Genomic DNA, 17343 nt, shown 5'->3' with positions numbered 1-17343 from the left:
CAATCACTTCAATCGACGATTTGTGGTAACTGCTAGCTCACTTACAGAAACTAATAACACCAGCTAGTAGGGTAAAGAATCTTCTACTTGATGATGGTGTTTGTTTGTGTGGGTGAGTGAGCAGTTAAGACAAATTTCCGATTTCAGTGATTATTTACAAAATCAGATACGTTGATTTGAAAAGTTGTAACCCGTCAGCCTGACGAGCTTTCCGTTGAAAGTAAAATGGCTTAAGCGCCACTCCCGAGGGAGACCATTTACCAATTGTGAGATTGCCCGACCGTATGAGACCTTGCAGGATTAGGTTCCTATTTTTCCCAAATTTTGGGCGCAAAGCGAGTTGGCTGACTAGAGCTAGTCGATTAGAAAAAGTATGTCACAAATAGTGAAGCAAATGCAACTGAGGAGAAAATGCTGCCAATAAAACGCCCGGGCCAAGATTAACCAATGTGAGTGGTTATCATCACAGGCCAAGACTCTACTTTCACCCTGAGACAACCCGTGTTAGATTTGAAAGTTTTCCAGTTGGTTTCGGAGCCAACCTCTCCAGTAAAAACCTCAAAAGAGAAACAACTACAGCGGGAAAAAAATACCGGTGACATGAAAATCTTCCAAACAGATTCACTTCTATCTCATCAAGGCAGATATATAACAACCTTTTTTGGCAACGGCGCCGGTGGTGTAGTGGTAAGCGTGATTACCTCTCACCCCAGCAGGCCTGGGTTCAATCCCAGTCGGCGCCGCTGGGATGTTCTGAGGCATAACATCTCTGATCACGCCTTCCTTCGGATGGGAAGCAAAGCCGTTGGTCCCCGGTTCATGAGTTGATGGGTCGATAGGTAGGGTCCAGGTGTGGGAGCTGCCTTCCTGGCACGTTGGTAGCATTGGTGCTCAGCACGGAAAACAAGATCGACGGAAAAAACAAACCAAAGAAAAAAAAAAACCTTTTTTGGCATAACGAAATTACAGGACTTTATTTTATATTTGCCTATCCAAAACCAAAGAGAGCTTTATTCCATAATGTTTGTTGTCTAGTCTACTTACAGGCGCGAAAGTTCATGTTCTGTTCATTTTGTTTGCTTTGTCTACCTACTGCCTAATTGCCTCTGCCTTACCTGTCTATCGAGCGTGTGTGTGTTGGGTTATGTTCTGGTATGTTTCATCCTCCTGTGCATGTTCAAACGGCTCTCATTTGGGTTCAAGTGCAAACGGTTAGAATGTGTACGCCTCGCAAGACCGGAAAAGTGCTACAGGTTGCGGGCTCTCAAGTTTCAAGTCAACATGCGCATGGACGAAACATTTCACAAGGGATTCATTCAGTATTCACGGACCATTTATGCTGCAATACAGATGACGGCGATGCGGTGGATGAACGGAAGGGGTTGGCGGTGAATCATCCGGTGTCTTTTCTTCAGGTACAGGTGGAAAATGCTGCAGATGAACGCGTTGGTCGGTTTAGAAACTCCCGATGCTACTGACTCTATCTACGATGAAGGAAAAATAGTTTTTTGCTGTGGTTAGCTGCGCGCACGCTGAGTAGATAGTAAGAAGATTTACGACGATTCTGAAGATTTCTTGCAAAAAGATGATGCACGATGCAAGTAGATGCGAGAAATTAAAGAAGATTTTTCGAAGATTGATTAGCTAGTGTGAGATTTGTTGAGCACCTACAATTGAGATTTAGATGTGTCGTCCCCCTCGAAAGAACCTCATGTCACGTCTACCTTACTAAACACACCACGGCGCGAGGGGGGCCACTCTATCTAAGATGCAGGAAATTTATTTCTTTGCTGTAGTGAGATGCACTCGCCCTTAATAGATAGAAAAACGATTGATTGTGATTTTGAAGATTTCCTGCAAAAAGGTGGAGAGCGATGCGAGTAGATGGGTTTAGATGCGAGAGATGAAAAAAGATTTTCCGTAGATTGATTCGCTAGTGTGAGATTTTTGGACCATTTAAAATCGAGATTTAGATGTGTCGCACCCCTCGCCACGGCGCGAGATTACGGGTGGACTACTCCTGCCTCTTCCACTGATCAGTCCAAAGTGATCGACAAATTCTTGGGGATCCTCAGATTAAACGCATTATCGTACTCTTCGGCACCGGAAATCACGTAAATCTAACGAAGTTAGCAAGTTAGCACAATTTAATTATGCCAAGTGGTGGATATCTACTTCACTCTCAAATTCATTACCTACTAATAGAATTCACTCAACGACTGCGGTGATTATTTATGAGATTTATTTTAAATTCATGTTCCTAACAAATATTGATGAAAATTGAATTCAGAAATATGGTGCTCGTTACAAAGTTACGCTTGAAATACTCATTAATTCTAGAGTCGGTGTATAATGAGTCACGCCAAGAGTGAAGCCAAGTCTACCTATCGAACTGTCAAACCAGCTACCTACACTGTAACTGGCGAGTACCGGCTCATCTTTCACTGCTAGCGGATCTTTCAAAAAATCCTCTTGTTCATTATGGTCACTGTCATCCCAACAAACAATTTGTGTTGATTAAAGGCTGAATAAGCAATTTTACAGCTAAAAAAGCATATTTTTGCCTGAATAGGCTCTTATTCTGCTTCCAATGTTTGTTGGGATTCACTTCAGTATCTTCCAATTGTTCACTTGAATCTGGATTCACAGGTCCATTTACTGGCGCTTCAGCAGGTGGCTGCTTATCCAGCTGCTTGTCCGTTGACGGCTCTTCCAATAGGTTCAATTCCGGGTCACTTTCTTCTCGGACCGAGAGTACAGCAAGCTCCTCCTGTCATTGAGCATCGTCCACCTCCAAAAACTTGGCATCCCTGCTAATCGTTACTTTCTCCGTCGCTAGATCAACAAAACGATACGCTTTGTGTTGTTCTGAGTATCCTACGAAGGTTAATTTTCGGGCCTTACTATAGAACTTACCCCGTCGCACATCGGGTATGTGCACCCACGTCTTGCACCAATGCAGTCGCAATTGTCCCAAATTCGGCTTTCTACCAAACTACTTCTCGAAAGATGTAACTTCAACCGACAATAGATTCTGGAGGTACGCATCAGTCACAACTGCTTCTCCCCAGAACCAGAATCGGTTCCGCCTTTCGGCAACACCATTCTGCAGCGGAGTGAAAGCGGTCGTGTATAGGATATGAACTCAATCCCTTCACTTACGAAGAAATTCTGAAGTCGCTCATTAGTATATTCTCCACCACCATCTGATTTCACTATTCTATAGACTTCTATAGACTTCCGATTAAACATGGTTTCGACATACCTGACATATTTGACTAGGGTGAATTTGCTACAGAGAACTCCGAAAGGTTACCCCGACCGCAACATTCTCAAAGATTTGAGGCTATTTGGCATCAATATGCAGCAAGTATCGTTTGTTCGCCAAACTCGGTCGAAAACTCGAGCAACCCACGATGCAGCTACCAGGGGTTCTCAGCCACCTTCCAGTGACGGTGCACGGACACGGTCTCGCGATGACGAATCTACCGGGGAATTCCAACCTTCGGTGATTGACGTAGAACACGGTGAGGAATACGATTGTGTGGAATGTAAGCGGCCCAACAATGCCGAGTTATACATGGTACAGTGCGGGAAATGCAAGCACTGGTATCGTGCGGAAAGGTGGATATTGCTACAGTACGATCCCGTGATTTAATCTGTGTGAAGTGTGTACCGAAGGTCCCTCCACCCCCCGCTAGTTCGAGAACTGGCCGGTCTAGCATTTCAAGTTCTCGGCGTGCCTAGATGGCATGGGAACTGAAGAAGCGAAGGACGTTTACAGCTGGAAGAAGAGCACGAGGAAGAGTGGCTGCAAAAGGAAAAACTGCTGATCGAGAGGACGATGAACGAGAAGCTGCAACGAGAAAAAGAATATTTGGTACGGAAGCACGAGCTGCTGCGCCAACACGATGATGATTTGGCAAGCGTGCGAAGTGGACGAAGCAGTCGGAGCCAGACAAGCAGCCGACAGAAGGTGGAAGCGTGGTTCGAACAACAAATATCCACCCACGGTGACCCCGCTATCGACTCACACGCTACCCGATCAACACCACAAGAACAACGACAGATTCCATCAGACCATAGTAGTGGGCCTGTTGGATCGTCAACGCCCATCAACGAATTTCCCGAACGTAGTAACCAGCGGGTCCCAGCTGGAATTACGGAATTGATCCCTCGCACCACGGACAGTATTTCCATTGGGTACAGTCCGGGGATCGAAGACGATTTCGCGAAGGAACCATTCGGACAGCAACAACGGCATGCCGATAATCAAGCGAATGTCCCTCTTCTACCGTTAGTTAACATCCAGCCGTATGTTCGCTTTCTGGTTCAGAGTTCGCAGAACGCCCGACTTCCAAACCCGATAATTGTGGACAAACTTCCGAGTGTCGCAACGCAAGACAAACGAGACGCGGAGGCAGCATGTTCAAGATCAGCCGCGCCGTGATGAGATGGACGAATCCCAGTGTCAACAGCAGCGCGAGCAGAAGTTAATTCATTTACTGAGGCAATCCGAGGAACAGCGGGAGCGGGACAGGCAACGTAGGCAACAAATCGAAGCCATGCTGGAGAAACAGCACGACGTCGAAGCGAAATATCAAAAGGAGAATGATGTCCGGAGGAAGAGAGAACTGGATCTGGTGAACCGACTGAAGCTTTTCGAGCAACAGTACGCCCAAGAGCAAGCCAGGCGAACAGAAGAGAAGCAGTCATTCCTGGTAAAGGAGCAGCAGTTGATCGAGCGGTTGGAAGCTCTACGCCTGAATTACAGCATATCTGCAGTGGAACAGCGCTCAGCAGCGAAACAGCGGGCAAGCGTAGAAGAGCGTCAGGCGACGCAATAGCATTCTGCGGCGGACAATCATCACTCGGTGGTGAACATGTGCGCTTCAGCGGAACAACTTAGGAGCTCCCGATGGCCAACCCAGGAAGGCGTAGTCGTGAGTACAAACCCTCCAACGGCTTCAGATAGTGGTTCCCATTATGATCAAAATAAATCTAACCGAAACCTGCTCGATAACGATCGAAATAGATCGACACCTAGTCCAAGTGTCACTAGCCAGGATAGGATATTAGGAACACCGCCTAGAACGTTTGTACCATCTTTTATAGGGCCTCCTTTAGTAAATCCGTTAGGGCAGTCACAATTCGTACCGAATTCCGTGTATTTAAACCGATTCGCACCCGTTCAACACCAGTCGGTAATGCAGGGACCGACGCCTCAACAGTTGGCAGCGAGACAAGTTATCTCCTGAGAGCTTCCGGTGTTCAGTGGCGATCCCATCGAATGGCCACTTTTTATTAGTAGCTACAACCATTTCACCATGGCGTGCGGCTACACCGACTCAGAAAATCTGCTTCGTTTACAACGGTCGCTTAAAGCAGAGACGTTAAATAGAGACACGCATAGACTGAAGCAAGAAGAACCAAACGAACCGTCAAACACTGAACCAAACGAGCAAAGTAAATAAACATTACTGTTCGCTCAATTAACCAGAAAGGAGTATTGTTCTCAATGATGATAAAAGCGTTTAATTATTTTTTACGAAATATTTGATATCTGTTATTTATTTATTTATGCAATTAAATACAACATTTATTAGCGATAAAAAAAATCTAATCGGAACGAATCAAGCAAAACATCTCTCGTCTTCGCTTTATTTTTGCAAAATGTTGCCATGAGCGCGGCAGTTTCGGTCGAACGTTCAAATTTTCTTAACAGCATTGCGGCACTGTATGAAAGTCATTTGAAGCCGCTTGAAGAAACATGGTTGCCAGTGACATTGCCAAAAGATCCCTCAAAAACCGTGCTGCTGTTTCGACAGAAATTTTCATTGCGCGTCTCTATCAACGTCTCTGGCTTAAAGGACCCGCTAAGGAAGCCATCAGCAGTTTTCTTCTCCATCCATCCACCATGCCGCAAGTTCTGTTAACCCTGCACACGCTGTACGAAAGACCAGAGCAGATCGTGCACAACCTAGTCGCCAAAGTTCAAGGTATACCCGCTCCCAAAGCAGAAAGGTTGGAGACGTTGATCCATTTTGGTTTGGCGGTCCAAAACTTGTGTCGCCACCTGCAAGCTGTTGGAATGGACAACCACCTACACGGATAGAAATCTCCTTATACCTTTTGGCAAATTTCTATTGCTGATTATTCATAAAATGTATAAGTCAACTAATGAGCAGACGCCTTGCAAAAAGTTAATGAAGACCATGTGTCAAATGAAATGTATAAGCGGTCACACATACCTTTTATGCATTCTTGTAGGACCTATGTGGTTTGTCTTATCGAATGTATAAGGCTGATGCTTTGGCAAAAATGTATAAGGGAAACAGATGAATAAAATAATTGATTTTCGTTTCGTGTATCCAACCCCATCCTTCTACAAGAGCTCGTGGATAAACTGCCGGCTAACATCAAGTTCAACTGGGCGCTGCATCAAGAGAACCTGCCTGTGGTCAATTTGAAAGCGTTCAGCGAGTACATGAGGAAGGTGACAACCGCTACTAGTGGTGTTACGACCTTCTCCATCGCATCGAAGCTGGTGAAAGAAGAGAAACCCAGAATCAAGGAAAAGGCGTTCGTGAACGCTCATGTAGCCCAAGAACAGAAGGATCCAGGAGCAACTGACAATCTATCTGGGGATCGGCGAGGCCAGAACAAGAGCGCTAAAGGCAAAGGAGAAGAAACCAAAATTTGTCCAGCGTGCGGCGCGCACGGCCACACAGCTGCTAGCTGTGTAACTTTCAAGAAGCGTTCGATCGACGGTCGGTGGAATCTCGTCAAGGACAACAAACTCTGCCGCCGTTGTCTCGTATCGCACACTCGTTGGCCATGTGAAGGCGAGGTTTGCGGTATCAATAACTGTGAGAAATGCCATCATCGTCTTCTTCACTCGGAACCCACTAAGAAACAGCCAGTCATCGATGCCACTGTAACCATCCACCGTCAGCCCGTTTCTTCGAAGCTGTTCAAGGTACTGCCGGTGACATTGTACGGGAAAAACGGGTCGGTGAACACATTCTCACATACAGCAGCCAACTATTAGGCGACGGAACGTATAGCGCATTCTCGACCACTCCACCAGAGCCATTAATAGAACACACCTTCAATTACCACATCCAGCCGATTCAACAGAAGATCCATCAGCCAAAAAAAAAACTTCTTGTACATCCTTCTCATCGATCGATTGGACATATGAACGCTTGCTCCACTATCGATAATCCAGCTACTCCGTTGTATCCCATCGCTCAGGAACAAAACAGCACTCTTCTGTCCTTTGCCACAACTTGCTTCGCTGCAGCATGCCGGTGAATCACTCTTCTTGTTCTTATCGCCAGTCTGTTTCTACCAGGCCAGTGACAAGATCTATACTTACAGCAGCGTTTGACAGTAGGCAGCATGTCCCGGACTCAAATCGTTTATTTTGCTGTGCTCGGCTCGCTGTCACGGTATAACATGGGTTCTGCTGTTCTGATAACGCTGGGCAATCTGCTTACAAAACAAATCACAAACGTTCTGAAACGGAGACATTTCGCTTGATGAAACTTTTCAGCGCTTTTCCTTCTTCTGATTGTCCACTGGAACCGGGTAACAAAGGTTCCTTTCGACGCTCGAATTCGTCCAGCAGCTTTGACTGTCAAGCGCAACCGTTAAATCCGCATCGAGTCTACCCTCGAGTGCAGTTACGAATCCAGAATGCGCAATATGATTGCGACTTTTATGGTGGTAAGCTCCAACCGGTATTATCCTCGGATTAAATCCCGATCAAGAATGTCCGGCTGGTTTGATGTCGACATCAGAGTTAATCAACATAATTCTGAGCAAACATTTTTCAGATCATACAAACAGGGACGGTATTAAAAGTTAATCCGAGTTGGAGCTTACCGCCATTAGAGAATCACATAGAGCATCTCCATACGGAACTTCCATATTTGCCAGTTGTCCACCACCAGATGGAGTAAAAACAGCATGTTGCCAATGAGTACAGAGAGAGGTGAAGCAGATCGTGAAATATTGTTGTATTAGTAAACCAAAAAATCAACGGAAACGCAAGTAGTGACGTCACTAATTGCTTGTATCGTACAGGGGTTTTACTCACACAACTTAACCGATTGCTTCACCTCGGTAATCCAGCTCATTGATGTTAGGCGGCCATGAGAGGTGGTGACTAAAAGGCCATTATATGAACGGCATAACGGGCACGGGGACGGGCGATGGAAAACGAATGGCCAGTGACCCAGACTTCCATATTTGCCAGTTGTCCACCACCAGATGGAGTAAAAACAGCATGTTGCCAATGAGTACAGAGAGAGGTGAAGCAGATCGTGAAATATTGTTGTATTAGTAAACCAAAAAATCAACGGAAACGCAAGTAGTGACGTCACTAATTGCTTGTATCGTACAGGGGTTTTACTCACACAACTTAACCGATTGCTTCACCTCGGTAATCCAGCTCATTGATGTTAGGCGGCCATGAGAGGTGGTGACTAAAAGGCCATTATATGAACGGCATAACGGGCACGGGGACGGGCGATGGAAAACGAATGGCCAGTGACCCAGACTTCCATATTTGCCAGTTGTCCACCACCAGATGGAGTAAAAACAGCATGTTGCCAATGAGTACAGAGAGAGGTGAAGCAGATCGTGAAATATTGTTGTATTAGTAAACCAAAAAATCAACGGAAACGCAAGTAGTGACGTCACTAATTGCTTGTATCGTACAGGGGTTTTACTCACACAACTTAACCGATTGCTTCACCTCGGTAATCCAGCTCATTGATGTTAGGCGGCCATGAGAGGTGGTGACTAAAAGGCCATTATATGAACGGCATAACGGGCACGGGGACGGGCGATGGAAAACGAATGGCCAGTGACCCAGACCCAGACCCAGATCAAAGGATCAATTATCCTTGCAATTATCAAACAACCATCGAGTTAAACGGTCGACGGTTTTTTTACATTTTGCATGAAAATATGAAACTGGGTAGAATTTACATTATCTTGAGTAAAAATAAACGAGCGTGTAGCTGTAAGCTTCCTTATCATCATCACGTCATCATCGTATCAACAACCATCATCATACTGTCAAATTCCGATGGGAAAAGCATGCTTCTCATTAAATTTATATTAATTTACTTCAAAAACACCGGAAAAAAGTATTCTCAAAGTTAAGTTCGAAACGAGTGCATTCAAGCCACGATGGACGGCCTAAACCAGTACGATGCATTCATATCCGTCCACAAGCCGCAGCTGCAGGCATCGGGCGTACCGGAACACTTTTGGCCGCAGTTGTTCCGCAAGCTGAAGCACCAGGAATTCGACGCCGGCAGCAGCTTCTCCCTACTCCTGGTGGACTACGGCGAGGAACAGCGTTCCGAGGAGGAACCCATCTGGACGGTGGCCGTGGTCAAGGAGGGTGGAATTCAGGCCAACGATCCAACGGAGATCTATCTGGTCGACCATGCGTGGACCTTCAGGGCGGACAATGCCCGGCAATTGCTGAACGAACATCCACCGCTGGTCAACCGACTGGCCATCATGATGGGAATCGATCAGGAGGCTCTGCCAAGCTCGGTGATCGTTTCCAAGATTCTGAACGACGTTTGGAAGTGGTGCAACATGTACTCGCTGAATGGGGAAGGGCTGACCGTGGAGAACCGGATGCCTATCTGGTACGTTATGGACGAGCTGGGCAGTGGAATTTTGCATAGCAACAGTCCGAACTGCCGAGTGGTGCCTTTCATTCACGTCACGGAACAGATGACCTACAGTTTGCTGTTTCCCATAGAAGATTTGGAAGAAGGAGATCAGCTGTACCGGGATTTCGTGGAAGGAGTTCCCAGTGATTGCAAGGAACGTGATGCCCTGTTGCTTCCGTGGCATTATACTTCTCTGGCGGAGGAAAGTTACACCCAGAAGGAGGCTGCCAAGGAGTACTTCCTGGCGGGACATATCGAGGAATCGCTTCCCGATCCGGATGTTGCCCCACCGCTGTTCGATGGTAACAGTCCGCTGAAGGTCTATTCCGAGTACGATATGGTCAATCAATATCTAACGGACCCGGGATTTGAGATTGTGCAGAGCCCGGAAGAGGCGGACATTCTTTGGTTGACGTCCCATTTCAAGCAGTACAAAGAATTCAGCGAGTCCACGCCGAATAAGTACGTCAATCAGTTCCCGTTCGAGAATGTGATCACCATCAAGGACCTTCTCAGCATTGTGTGCAGACGGATGGCCAGAAAGGGTGACCAGGATTCGTTGGAAGCCAATCCCCAATGGCTGCCAGTGACGTACAATTTGAAAACCGAATTGGTTGAATTTGTCAGTTACTATCAGAACCGTGCCCACAAGGGGCTGGACAATCACTACATCGTGAAACCTTGGAATCTGGCCCGTGGCTTGGATATGTATATTACTAAGAGCTTGACTCAGATTATGCGGCTTCAGCAAACCGGACCGAAGATTGTGCAAAAGTACATCGAAAATCCGGTCCTGTTCGAGCGTCCGGAAGTGGAGGGTCGCGTCAAGTTCGATATTCGGTACGTGATCCTGCTGAAAAGCGTCGATGAGCTGTCGGCCTACGTCTACACCAACTTCTTCCTTCGTTTTGCGAACAAACCGTTCGAGTTGAGCGGTTTCGACGACTACGAGAAGCATTTCACCGTGATGAACTACTCGCAGTTCCAGCTGAGGCACATGAAGTGCGAGGAATTCCTGGAACGGTGGAAGGTGCAATATCCCAAACATCCGTGGGATTCGGTCGAGGCGGACATTTGCGACATGCTGAAGGAGGTGCTGCAGGGGGCGACCAAAGTGGGTCCACCGTGCGGAATCGGAGCCAGTGCTCAGTCCCGGGCGTTGTATGCCGTGGATTTGATGCTGGAATGGGCGGACGGAGGAGCAACTATCCAACCGAAGGTGCTGGAGGTGAACTTTACTCCGGACTGCAAGCGGGCCTGTGAGTACTATCCGGACTTTTACAACGATGTGTTCAATGTGCTGTTTCTGGATCAGGAGAATCCGGACGTGCTGCGGAAGATCGTTTGAGTTGGATGAGGAAGGAATAAAGGGCGAGTTTTGTTTGCCATGAGGAAGATGTTTAGATGTTTCTATTGATATCCGAATTGCTCCTTGCCGGCTCAGTCAGTCAGTCTGTCATTTGTCTAAGGCTTTCAATTTCAACAATAGAATTTGATGAGTAAGTTCCTTTTTTTTTCATATATTTCCGTTCCTTTATCATAATTGAATGGATGCTTTACGCAAGGATTACTAAATATTTTGTAGAATAATATTATGGTGTAGAATGAATAGGTCAACTCATTACAGCAATGCAAAATAAACAATCAGAAAGTATAAATTTTGTTCGGCATTTTCCCCCTGTGAAACACTACATTAAGTTACTAAAATATGGAATCGAATGACGATTATCCAATCACTTGTCTGACAAATCACATTTTTGGAATCTCCACTATAGTTTTCCCACAATCAAGCACAACTGCATTGTTATCTGGTAAAGTGATAATGTTAATAATTGATTCGAATACTTAATTGTAGCACACGCTCAATCCAGCTGGTTCTCTCCGGGAGAACCAGCCATCAAGTCCGCCGCCCCTGCTCCGCTCGGTAGCTCCGAGGTCGTTCCCCTGTACACATCCTCGTTGACTAGCCGCTGCCGCTCGATGTACATCGAGACCTTCATGTTGCGCAACTGGTGATTGTTGATAAGCTTCAGCAGGGCAAACACCGACAGACCCACCCAAGTGGCAAACGATGCCCAGGCCCCGAACTGGGCCGTGCCCATTTCAATGTAAAACCCGGACGTTTGAATATTCAGCTCGACGGTGGTGATGTTCTGGCCGTCGGCCACCTCGCAACTGTAAAAAAATTTAAGAATTAAGCATCAACTTCCACAACAACCGCAAGCTCCACTTACGAGGGGAAACGTTCGGTCATATCTCCGCACCAGGTCATGAACCCAAGCGTGATGATAATCGCAGCAATGACCGTCATTGCACACAGACTAACACTGAAAACCACATCGAAGAACAGCGCCAGGAAGGAACTCTCCAGCTCACGGTACACCAGAATGGCCAAGCTGAAACGGTTCCAGTTAATCCAGAAACTTTCGCTTACAGCAACAAACTCACCGATAGATCTGCAATCCGGAGATGATGAACAGGGCCACTCCCACCAGGATCGGGTAGTTGCAGTAAGCCTCCGAGGCCCACCTCACGTCGAACAGTCCATCCTTCTCCTGCCACGTTCCGGTGGCAAAGAGCAAACAGTGGCCACTGTGGAAAAGTCCCGTTTCAGGCGGCTCAAATTAACATTTTTATTGCGACTTACTTGAACGAATGGACATGGACCGACAGGGGGATGAACATACACAGCGACAGGATCAGGCCGATGACATGGCCGGCCACCTGGCTAAGGATGAGCACATTGGACAGAGCCATTGGGCGAGACTCGTTTTCGGTCGGGCACTACAGGTTTTGTTGATGAACGACAATTTTTTACAAAGAACAAAACGGCAGAATATTTTTAGCTGTTTTTTGCGAGACTTTTATGTTTTGTTTACGAAATGACACTGATAGTTGATGACAGCTGTCTCGTCCTGTGTCAATTTAGCTATATGGGAGGAGTCTCAAGTTTTCGGCCTTTACTGTACCACTTACCGGATGAAGGGTTGGCAGTTTTCCGTTTTCTTTAACACGAGAGAAACTGTTTTAGCAAGTTTTGTTCTCACTTTCTGAAGTTTCTCGAAATAATAATAAAAAAAGCAGTTCTACAATGAGCATTCATAAGGGCGTACACGCGATGATCGATTCTCTTCGTCGATTTTCTCTTTTGCTAATAACTCGCTAGATTTAACGTTTCTCGGGGCGTTTGCTGTTGCTTTTGATAGCCAATACAACCTGTTACAACTCTGCATTGATCAAATTCTAGAAAATTGTTTTGCTTAGCTGTAGCAATGCAAAGAGAAAATCGATGAAGAGAATCGATCATCGCGTATACGCCCTTATGCATGCTCACTGTCGAGTTTTCCACATGCCAACCCTAATAAAATTTGTAGTGTTATTTTGTTTCACGACGTGTTTTGGGGTATCATCCAAACAATTTGAGGAAAAGTTCGACAATTTGGCTTATCGTTCGTTTATGGTATTTGTGTATAAGGGAAATAACGTGCTTTGGACATACATAGAATGCAATACACATTAAGATTTCCGTCTTATAAGAGCGTTCCGTTGGAAGGAGATTCTCTATTCCTACAGTGGATATCGTGTAAGTGCATCAGCTTACAGGTCCACACCTCCGTTTTTGGCCCTTCACACAACGGAACAGTAAAGATTGCAGGGTTGCATAGTTTGACCTTGCCATTAAGAGGAACCGTACGTGGTGGCTTCTAATCACATCACATCACATTAGGGAAATAACGTGTTTTGGGTTTTATAGCAGTCTTTGAATGTTTGGATTTTCAATAACTGCCGGATCTGCGAATACACTCAAAGCTTTCGTAGTAACAGATTTTACCAAGATCATATATCAGTGATCATAATGATTTCTAATGAAATTTACTACCCACTTGAAACCAACGTTACCAAATTCTTTGAACATTCTCAAAAGTTGGATGCGCCTATCGATATTTATAACACGGCATGTTGCCACAAACATATCTGGGTTATGTCAATTCACAGCTAATCGATTATTCCTACACGGATAGAAATCGCCTTAAACCTTTTGGTAAATTTCTATTGCTGATTATTCATAAAATGTATAAGTCAAGCAGACGCCTTGCAAAAAGTTAAGGGGGTATTCCCGATCTTTTTTTTCAAAAAATCAAATTTTTGTTTTTCACGTTTTTTTGTACTTTAGACTATATACTTTCATCCCCCCAAGCCGTTTTCCGATCAGCGAATTCGGTGTCCAGGCATAGCTGACTAATGGTAAGAACCCCCAAATGGTTTTAACTAAAGTCAAAGCTTTAAACATCTAATCTCTTAATTAATTAAGAGATATTGACTTGAATCTTTGCGCATTTTGTTCCTTATTAAATTTTTTGGAGCTTCTCCCACTTTCAGCCAAAAATATTAACATTTAACATTGTTTGAAGCACATTAAAGCTGCAAAAAAGCGGGCTAAAAATCGCCTGTTTTTTCATATGGCCGCCATTTTGTTAATTTGCAAGATTTTTTGCTGCCAACGGGAGAAGCTCCAGAGAATCTTATGCAGATTATAATTTCATCACGAAATCTGTTTCAGATGAAGCCGTTCCAGAGAAAAGTCTTCGCCCGTCCAGGCGTTTGCGGCGAACAGGGGTCTGTTTGCCACCATTTTGTGACGTCAATAATGTCTTTTTTTATGTCGAAAAAAATTTATTTGTAAACTTTAATGTTCAATAAACAAGAATCCCAAAGAGTTAGGCGCATTACTATTCATTTTCCTTGAAAAAAAATTAATTGAAAAACAGGCCGAAAAAAGGCAAAAGATTGGGAATACCCCCTTAATGAAGATCATGTGTCAAATGAAATGTATAAGCGGTCACACATACCTTTTATGCATTCTTATAGGACCTATGTGGTGTGTCTTATGGAATGTATAAGCTATAAGGCTGATGTTTTGGCAAAAATGTATAAGCACAGACTAACAGACATACCGCATTGAATATTTCTCACTGTAAAACGTCGTCGCTAAAACATTACCGCCCTGTTGAGCAAACTGTGGTGGCCACTACGCTGAACAGATGGCGGTAGTGTGTAAACGTCAAACGCAAGGGAATTGACTATGCGCGCCACAGGTAGCGGTACTACCAACTACGATACTTTTAAATTGTCCGTTAAATGCTTATTCGATGAACAACTTTCGAGTGTTATGTCTGTTTGACTGTGGTATAAGTAAAACACATGAATAACATAATTGATTTTCGTTTCGTGTATGCCACACAAGCACAAACAAAGTTGCAGACGGAGCGGCTCGAAAAATTTGGTGACGAACCTGCTATTACCACAAACGAAGTGACAGACGACTTACTGGTGAAGAAATCCATTTAAATAATGTGGTTCACTGTAATAGAATTTTCTTGGAAGCTTGTGCCATCATCCACCAGATGGGTTAGTTTTTTTTGTTTTGATTTGAACAAAGTTGATTTTGTGTACAATGATTCTTTGACAGTGTGCAAAGAGTGCGTTTCATTTTGTCATTTTTTTATGCATTTCAGTTTTGAGTAGAGTGAAAGAGATAGAACCAAAACATTCTAGTACATTTGGTGAAAATGCTAGTTCAATCCAGTAGTAGTGTTGCCATGTGGTACAATCCAGTAGTAGTGGTGTTGCCATGTGGTACACTGAAAAATTGCAATAGAAGGTTAGTCACCAAAGTTTTCGAGCCGCTCCGTCTGTCACTTCGTTTGTGCTATTACATAATAGAATTTTCTTAGAAGCTTGTGCCATCAGCCACCAGAAGGACTAGTATTTTTGTTTTGATTTGAACATAGTTCATTTTGTGTGCAATATGATCTTTGACAGTGTGCAAAGCACAAACGAAGTGACAGGCGGAGCGGCTTGAAAACTTTGGTGACTAACCTGCTGTTAGTTAGTTCGTTTAGGTCAATTTCTTAATTCTAAATTTGTATAAATACCATTGCTTAAAAGTAAACTCATCACTAGATACATGCCCTTAAAAGTATTTATATTAAAAATCCTTTTCGCACCGCCCTATTACCTGTAAAACTTGTAGCCTCATATACTCTCACTGACCCGGGATATCACAATAGCCTATCGGTGATAGCAGACCAACACCAGCTTCTCTGGTTCTCTGGATAGTAGGCAGTAATCTAGAGAAAAGCAGACGGTAGTAGCCGAGATCCGATGTGCGGTATAAGAGGTGAGGACAAAGGAAACTAGTGGACTCTTTCATTCTGACGGTGTTCTTATGCAACAGCAGACGTGACGTCACGTCTGTTACTGCGTAAGAAGACGCGAGAACGAAAGAGTCCACTAGTTTCCTTTCTCCTCACCTCTTATACCGCACATCGGATCGGGATACATAGAGAAGACAGTTGATCTCCACCCGGTCACCGATCTGGACGTACACACGTTGCTATCGGTCGTACAATATAGGTCGTACAATATCGTTACGAAGTATAGAAGGCTTTTATTCGGTGGAAGAAAGACTCGGTCCGTTTGCATTCTCTTGGTGCCCACAAGATTGCCGTGTCGGCGCAGTCGCGAGTTTCCCGCGAGTGTCCGCGAGTTTCTTCATTTCTCGTATCGAACATGGTCCTTCGAGCCGGATACTGGACCAAAGTGCTAGTGCCAAAGTGACGCTGAGAAAAGCCATTTTGCGGCTGGCCTGTGACCAGTAAATGGAACAATAGTTCGCCGGTAATAGTGAAGCACAAAGAAGCCAAACGGGCTTTGTGGTTCAGAAAATTGAGCGCTGTAAAACGGTTGTTAAAGCGCCAAGAACGCACCAGTGAATTTGTTCGCCTTGGGCGATTGTGTACTGATTGTGAACAATCGCGAAAAAATTGAAAGTTCGATTGTGGCATTGTGAAAATTCTCCGAACTATCTGGAGAGCGATTTTTTCTTGCTATGTGCAATAAGTGCCGTGATTAATTACCACCGCGTGGCGAAGAATATTTAATCCTGGTGATTGATCACGTGGCCAACTATTGGCGAAGACCTAACTGCGGTGAAAAGGGCTAACGAGCCGAAGATAATAGCTGTTGATCGAGCCAGCGATAGCAGCCCTAATAAAAATTGTATGGTTAATTTGCTTAACGACGTGTTCTGGGTATCATCCAAACCATTTGTGGAATAGTTCAATGATTTGGGTTATCGTTCGTTTATGGTTATTTTTTATTAGGGAGAGTCATCAGTTGGTGTAAACCGGCGAAAACTCTGCACATCGTCGCAAGGAAACCCCCGAGTAGTGCCGTCGGCATTTCGATAATATTTTCATCGCTCTCAAATACCATGGTGGGTTCGTTCCTTTTGTATTCCGTTGATATTTTGTGGTGTGTCGGTGTCGATTGGTGGTCACTTGAGGTATGGCCATGTCGAAAGAAGCAATGGAGGCCAAGAGGTTGGAGTACGATGTCCGAGGAAACTACCTCATCTCTTCGGTGGCTGCGATCGAAACTTTTCTCGAATCGTACGATGCTAATTTGCATGCGGGTCAGGTACAGGTCAGGTTGGAAAAATTGGAGTGCTTCTACAATCAGTACGTTGAGGTGATCATTCAGCTCCAGTTACTGCCGTCCTCGGAACCAGCAGTCGAGTACGAGACGCAGCTGTTCAGGTTTGAAGCTCAGTACTACGAGCTGAAGGCGCAGTTGG

General features: G+C 45.0%; 3 protein-coding genes across 3 annotated transcripts; 2 read left to right on the top strand and 1 right to left on the bottom strand.

Annotated features, from left to right (window-relative positions):
- The first annotated feature begins 5770 nt into the window (after window positions 1–5770).
- On the top strand, window positions 5771–7051 carry LOC135698585 (uncharacterized). The gene is made up of 2 exons (XM_065218632.1): window positions 5771–5999; window positions 6393–7051. Exons 1-2 carry the CDS (start codon window positions 5771–5773, stop codon window positions 7049–7051), a joined length of 888 nt encoding a protein of 295 aa, XP_065074704.1.
- Window positions 7052–9142: 2091 nt separating this feature from the next.
- On the top strand, window positions 9143–11080 carry LOC135698612 (tubulin--tyrosine ligase-like protein 12). The gene has a single exon (XM_065218666.1). The coding sequence runs from the start codon at window positions 9205–9207 to the stop codon at window positions 11050–11052; it is 1848 nt and encodes a 615-aa protein (XP_065074738.1). The 5' UTR covers window positions 9143–9204; the 3' UTR covers window positions 11053–11080.
- A 455-nt stretch (window positions 11081–11535) lies between these two features.
- LOC135698621 (transmembrane protein 179) lies at window positions 11536–12548 on the bottom strand. The gene is made up of 4 exons (XM_065218680.1): window positions 12352–12548; window positions 12153–12296; window positions 11939–12100; window positions 11536–11879 (listed from the first exon to the last, which is right to left on the bottom strand). The coding sequence occupies exons 1-4, from the start codon at window positions 12459–12461 to the stop codon at window positions 11567–11569; spliced, it is 729 nt and encodes a 242-aa protein (XP_065074752.1). The 5' UTR covers window positions 12462–12548; the 3' UTR covers window positions 11536–11566.
- Between the last annotated feature and the right edge of the window lie 4795 nt (window positions 12549–17343).

The sequence above is a fragment of the Ochlerotatus camptorhynchus genome, unplaced genomic scaffold (assembly GCF_037179485.1).
Source record: "Ochlerotatus camptorhynchus isolate MF236.1 unplaced genomic scaffold, CSIRO-AGI_Acam_v1.1 ptg000091l, whole genome shotgun sequence".
Classification (NCBI taxonomy): domain Eukaryota; kingdom Metazoa; phylum Arthropoda; class Insecta; order Diptera; family Culicidae; genus Ochlerotatus; species Ochlerotatus camptorhynchus.
This window is presented reverse-complemented; position numbering and strand designations above follow the sequence as displayed.

What these genes read in the sequence shown, in the direction of transcription:
- LOC135698585 (XM_065218632.1), top strand. Translation starts at nt 5,771, where the DNA reads ATGGTTGCCAGTGACATTGCCAAAAGATCCCTCAAAAACCGTGCTGCT. An exon ending in CCTAGTCGCCAAAGTTCAAG is followed by an intron (nt 6,000 to 6,392) that starts GTATACCCGCTC and finishes TCCTTCTACAAG; the next exon opens with AGCTCGTGGATAAACTGCCG.
- LOC135698612 (XM_065218666.1), top strand. Translation starts at nt 9,205, where the DNA reads ATGGACGGCCTAAACCAGTACGATGCATTCATATCCGTCCACAAGCCG.
- LOC135698621 (XM_065218680.1), bottom strand. Translation starts at nt 12,461, where the DNA reads ATGGCTCTGTCCAATGTGCTCATCCTTAGCCAGGTGGCCGGCCATGTC. An exon ending in TCCGGATTGCAGATCTATCG is followed by an intron (nt 12,101 to 12,152) that starts GTGAGTTTGTTG and finishes GAACCGTTTCAG; the next exon opens with CTTGGCCATTCTGGTGTACC. An exon ending in ATGACCGAACGTTTCCCCTC is followed by an intron (nt 11,880 to 11,938) that starts GTAAGTGGAGCT and finishes ATTTTTTTACAG; the next exon opens with TTGCGAGGTGGCCGACGGCC.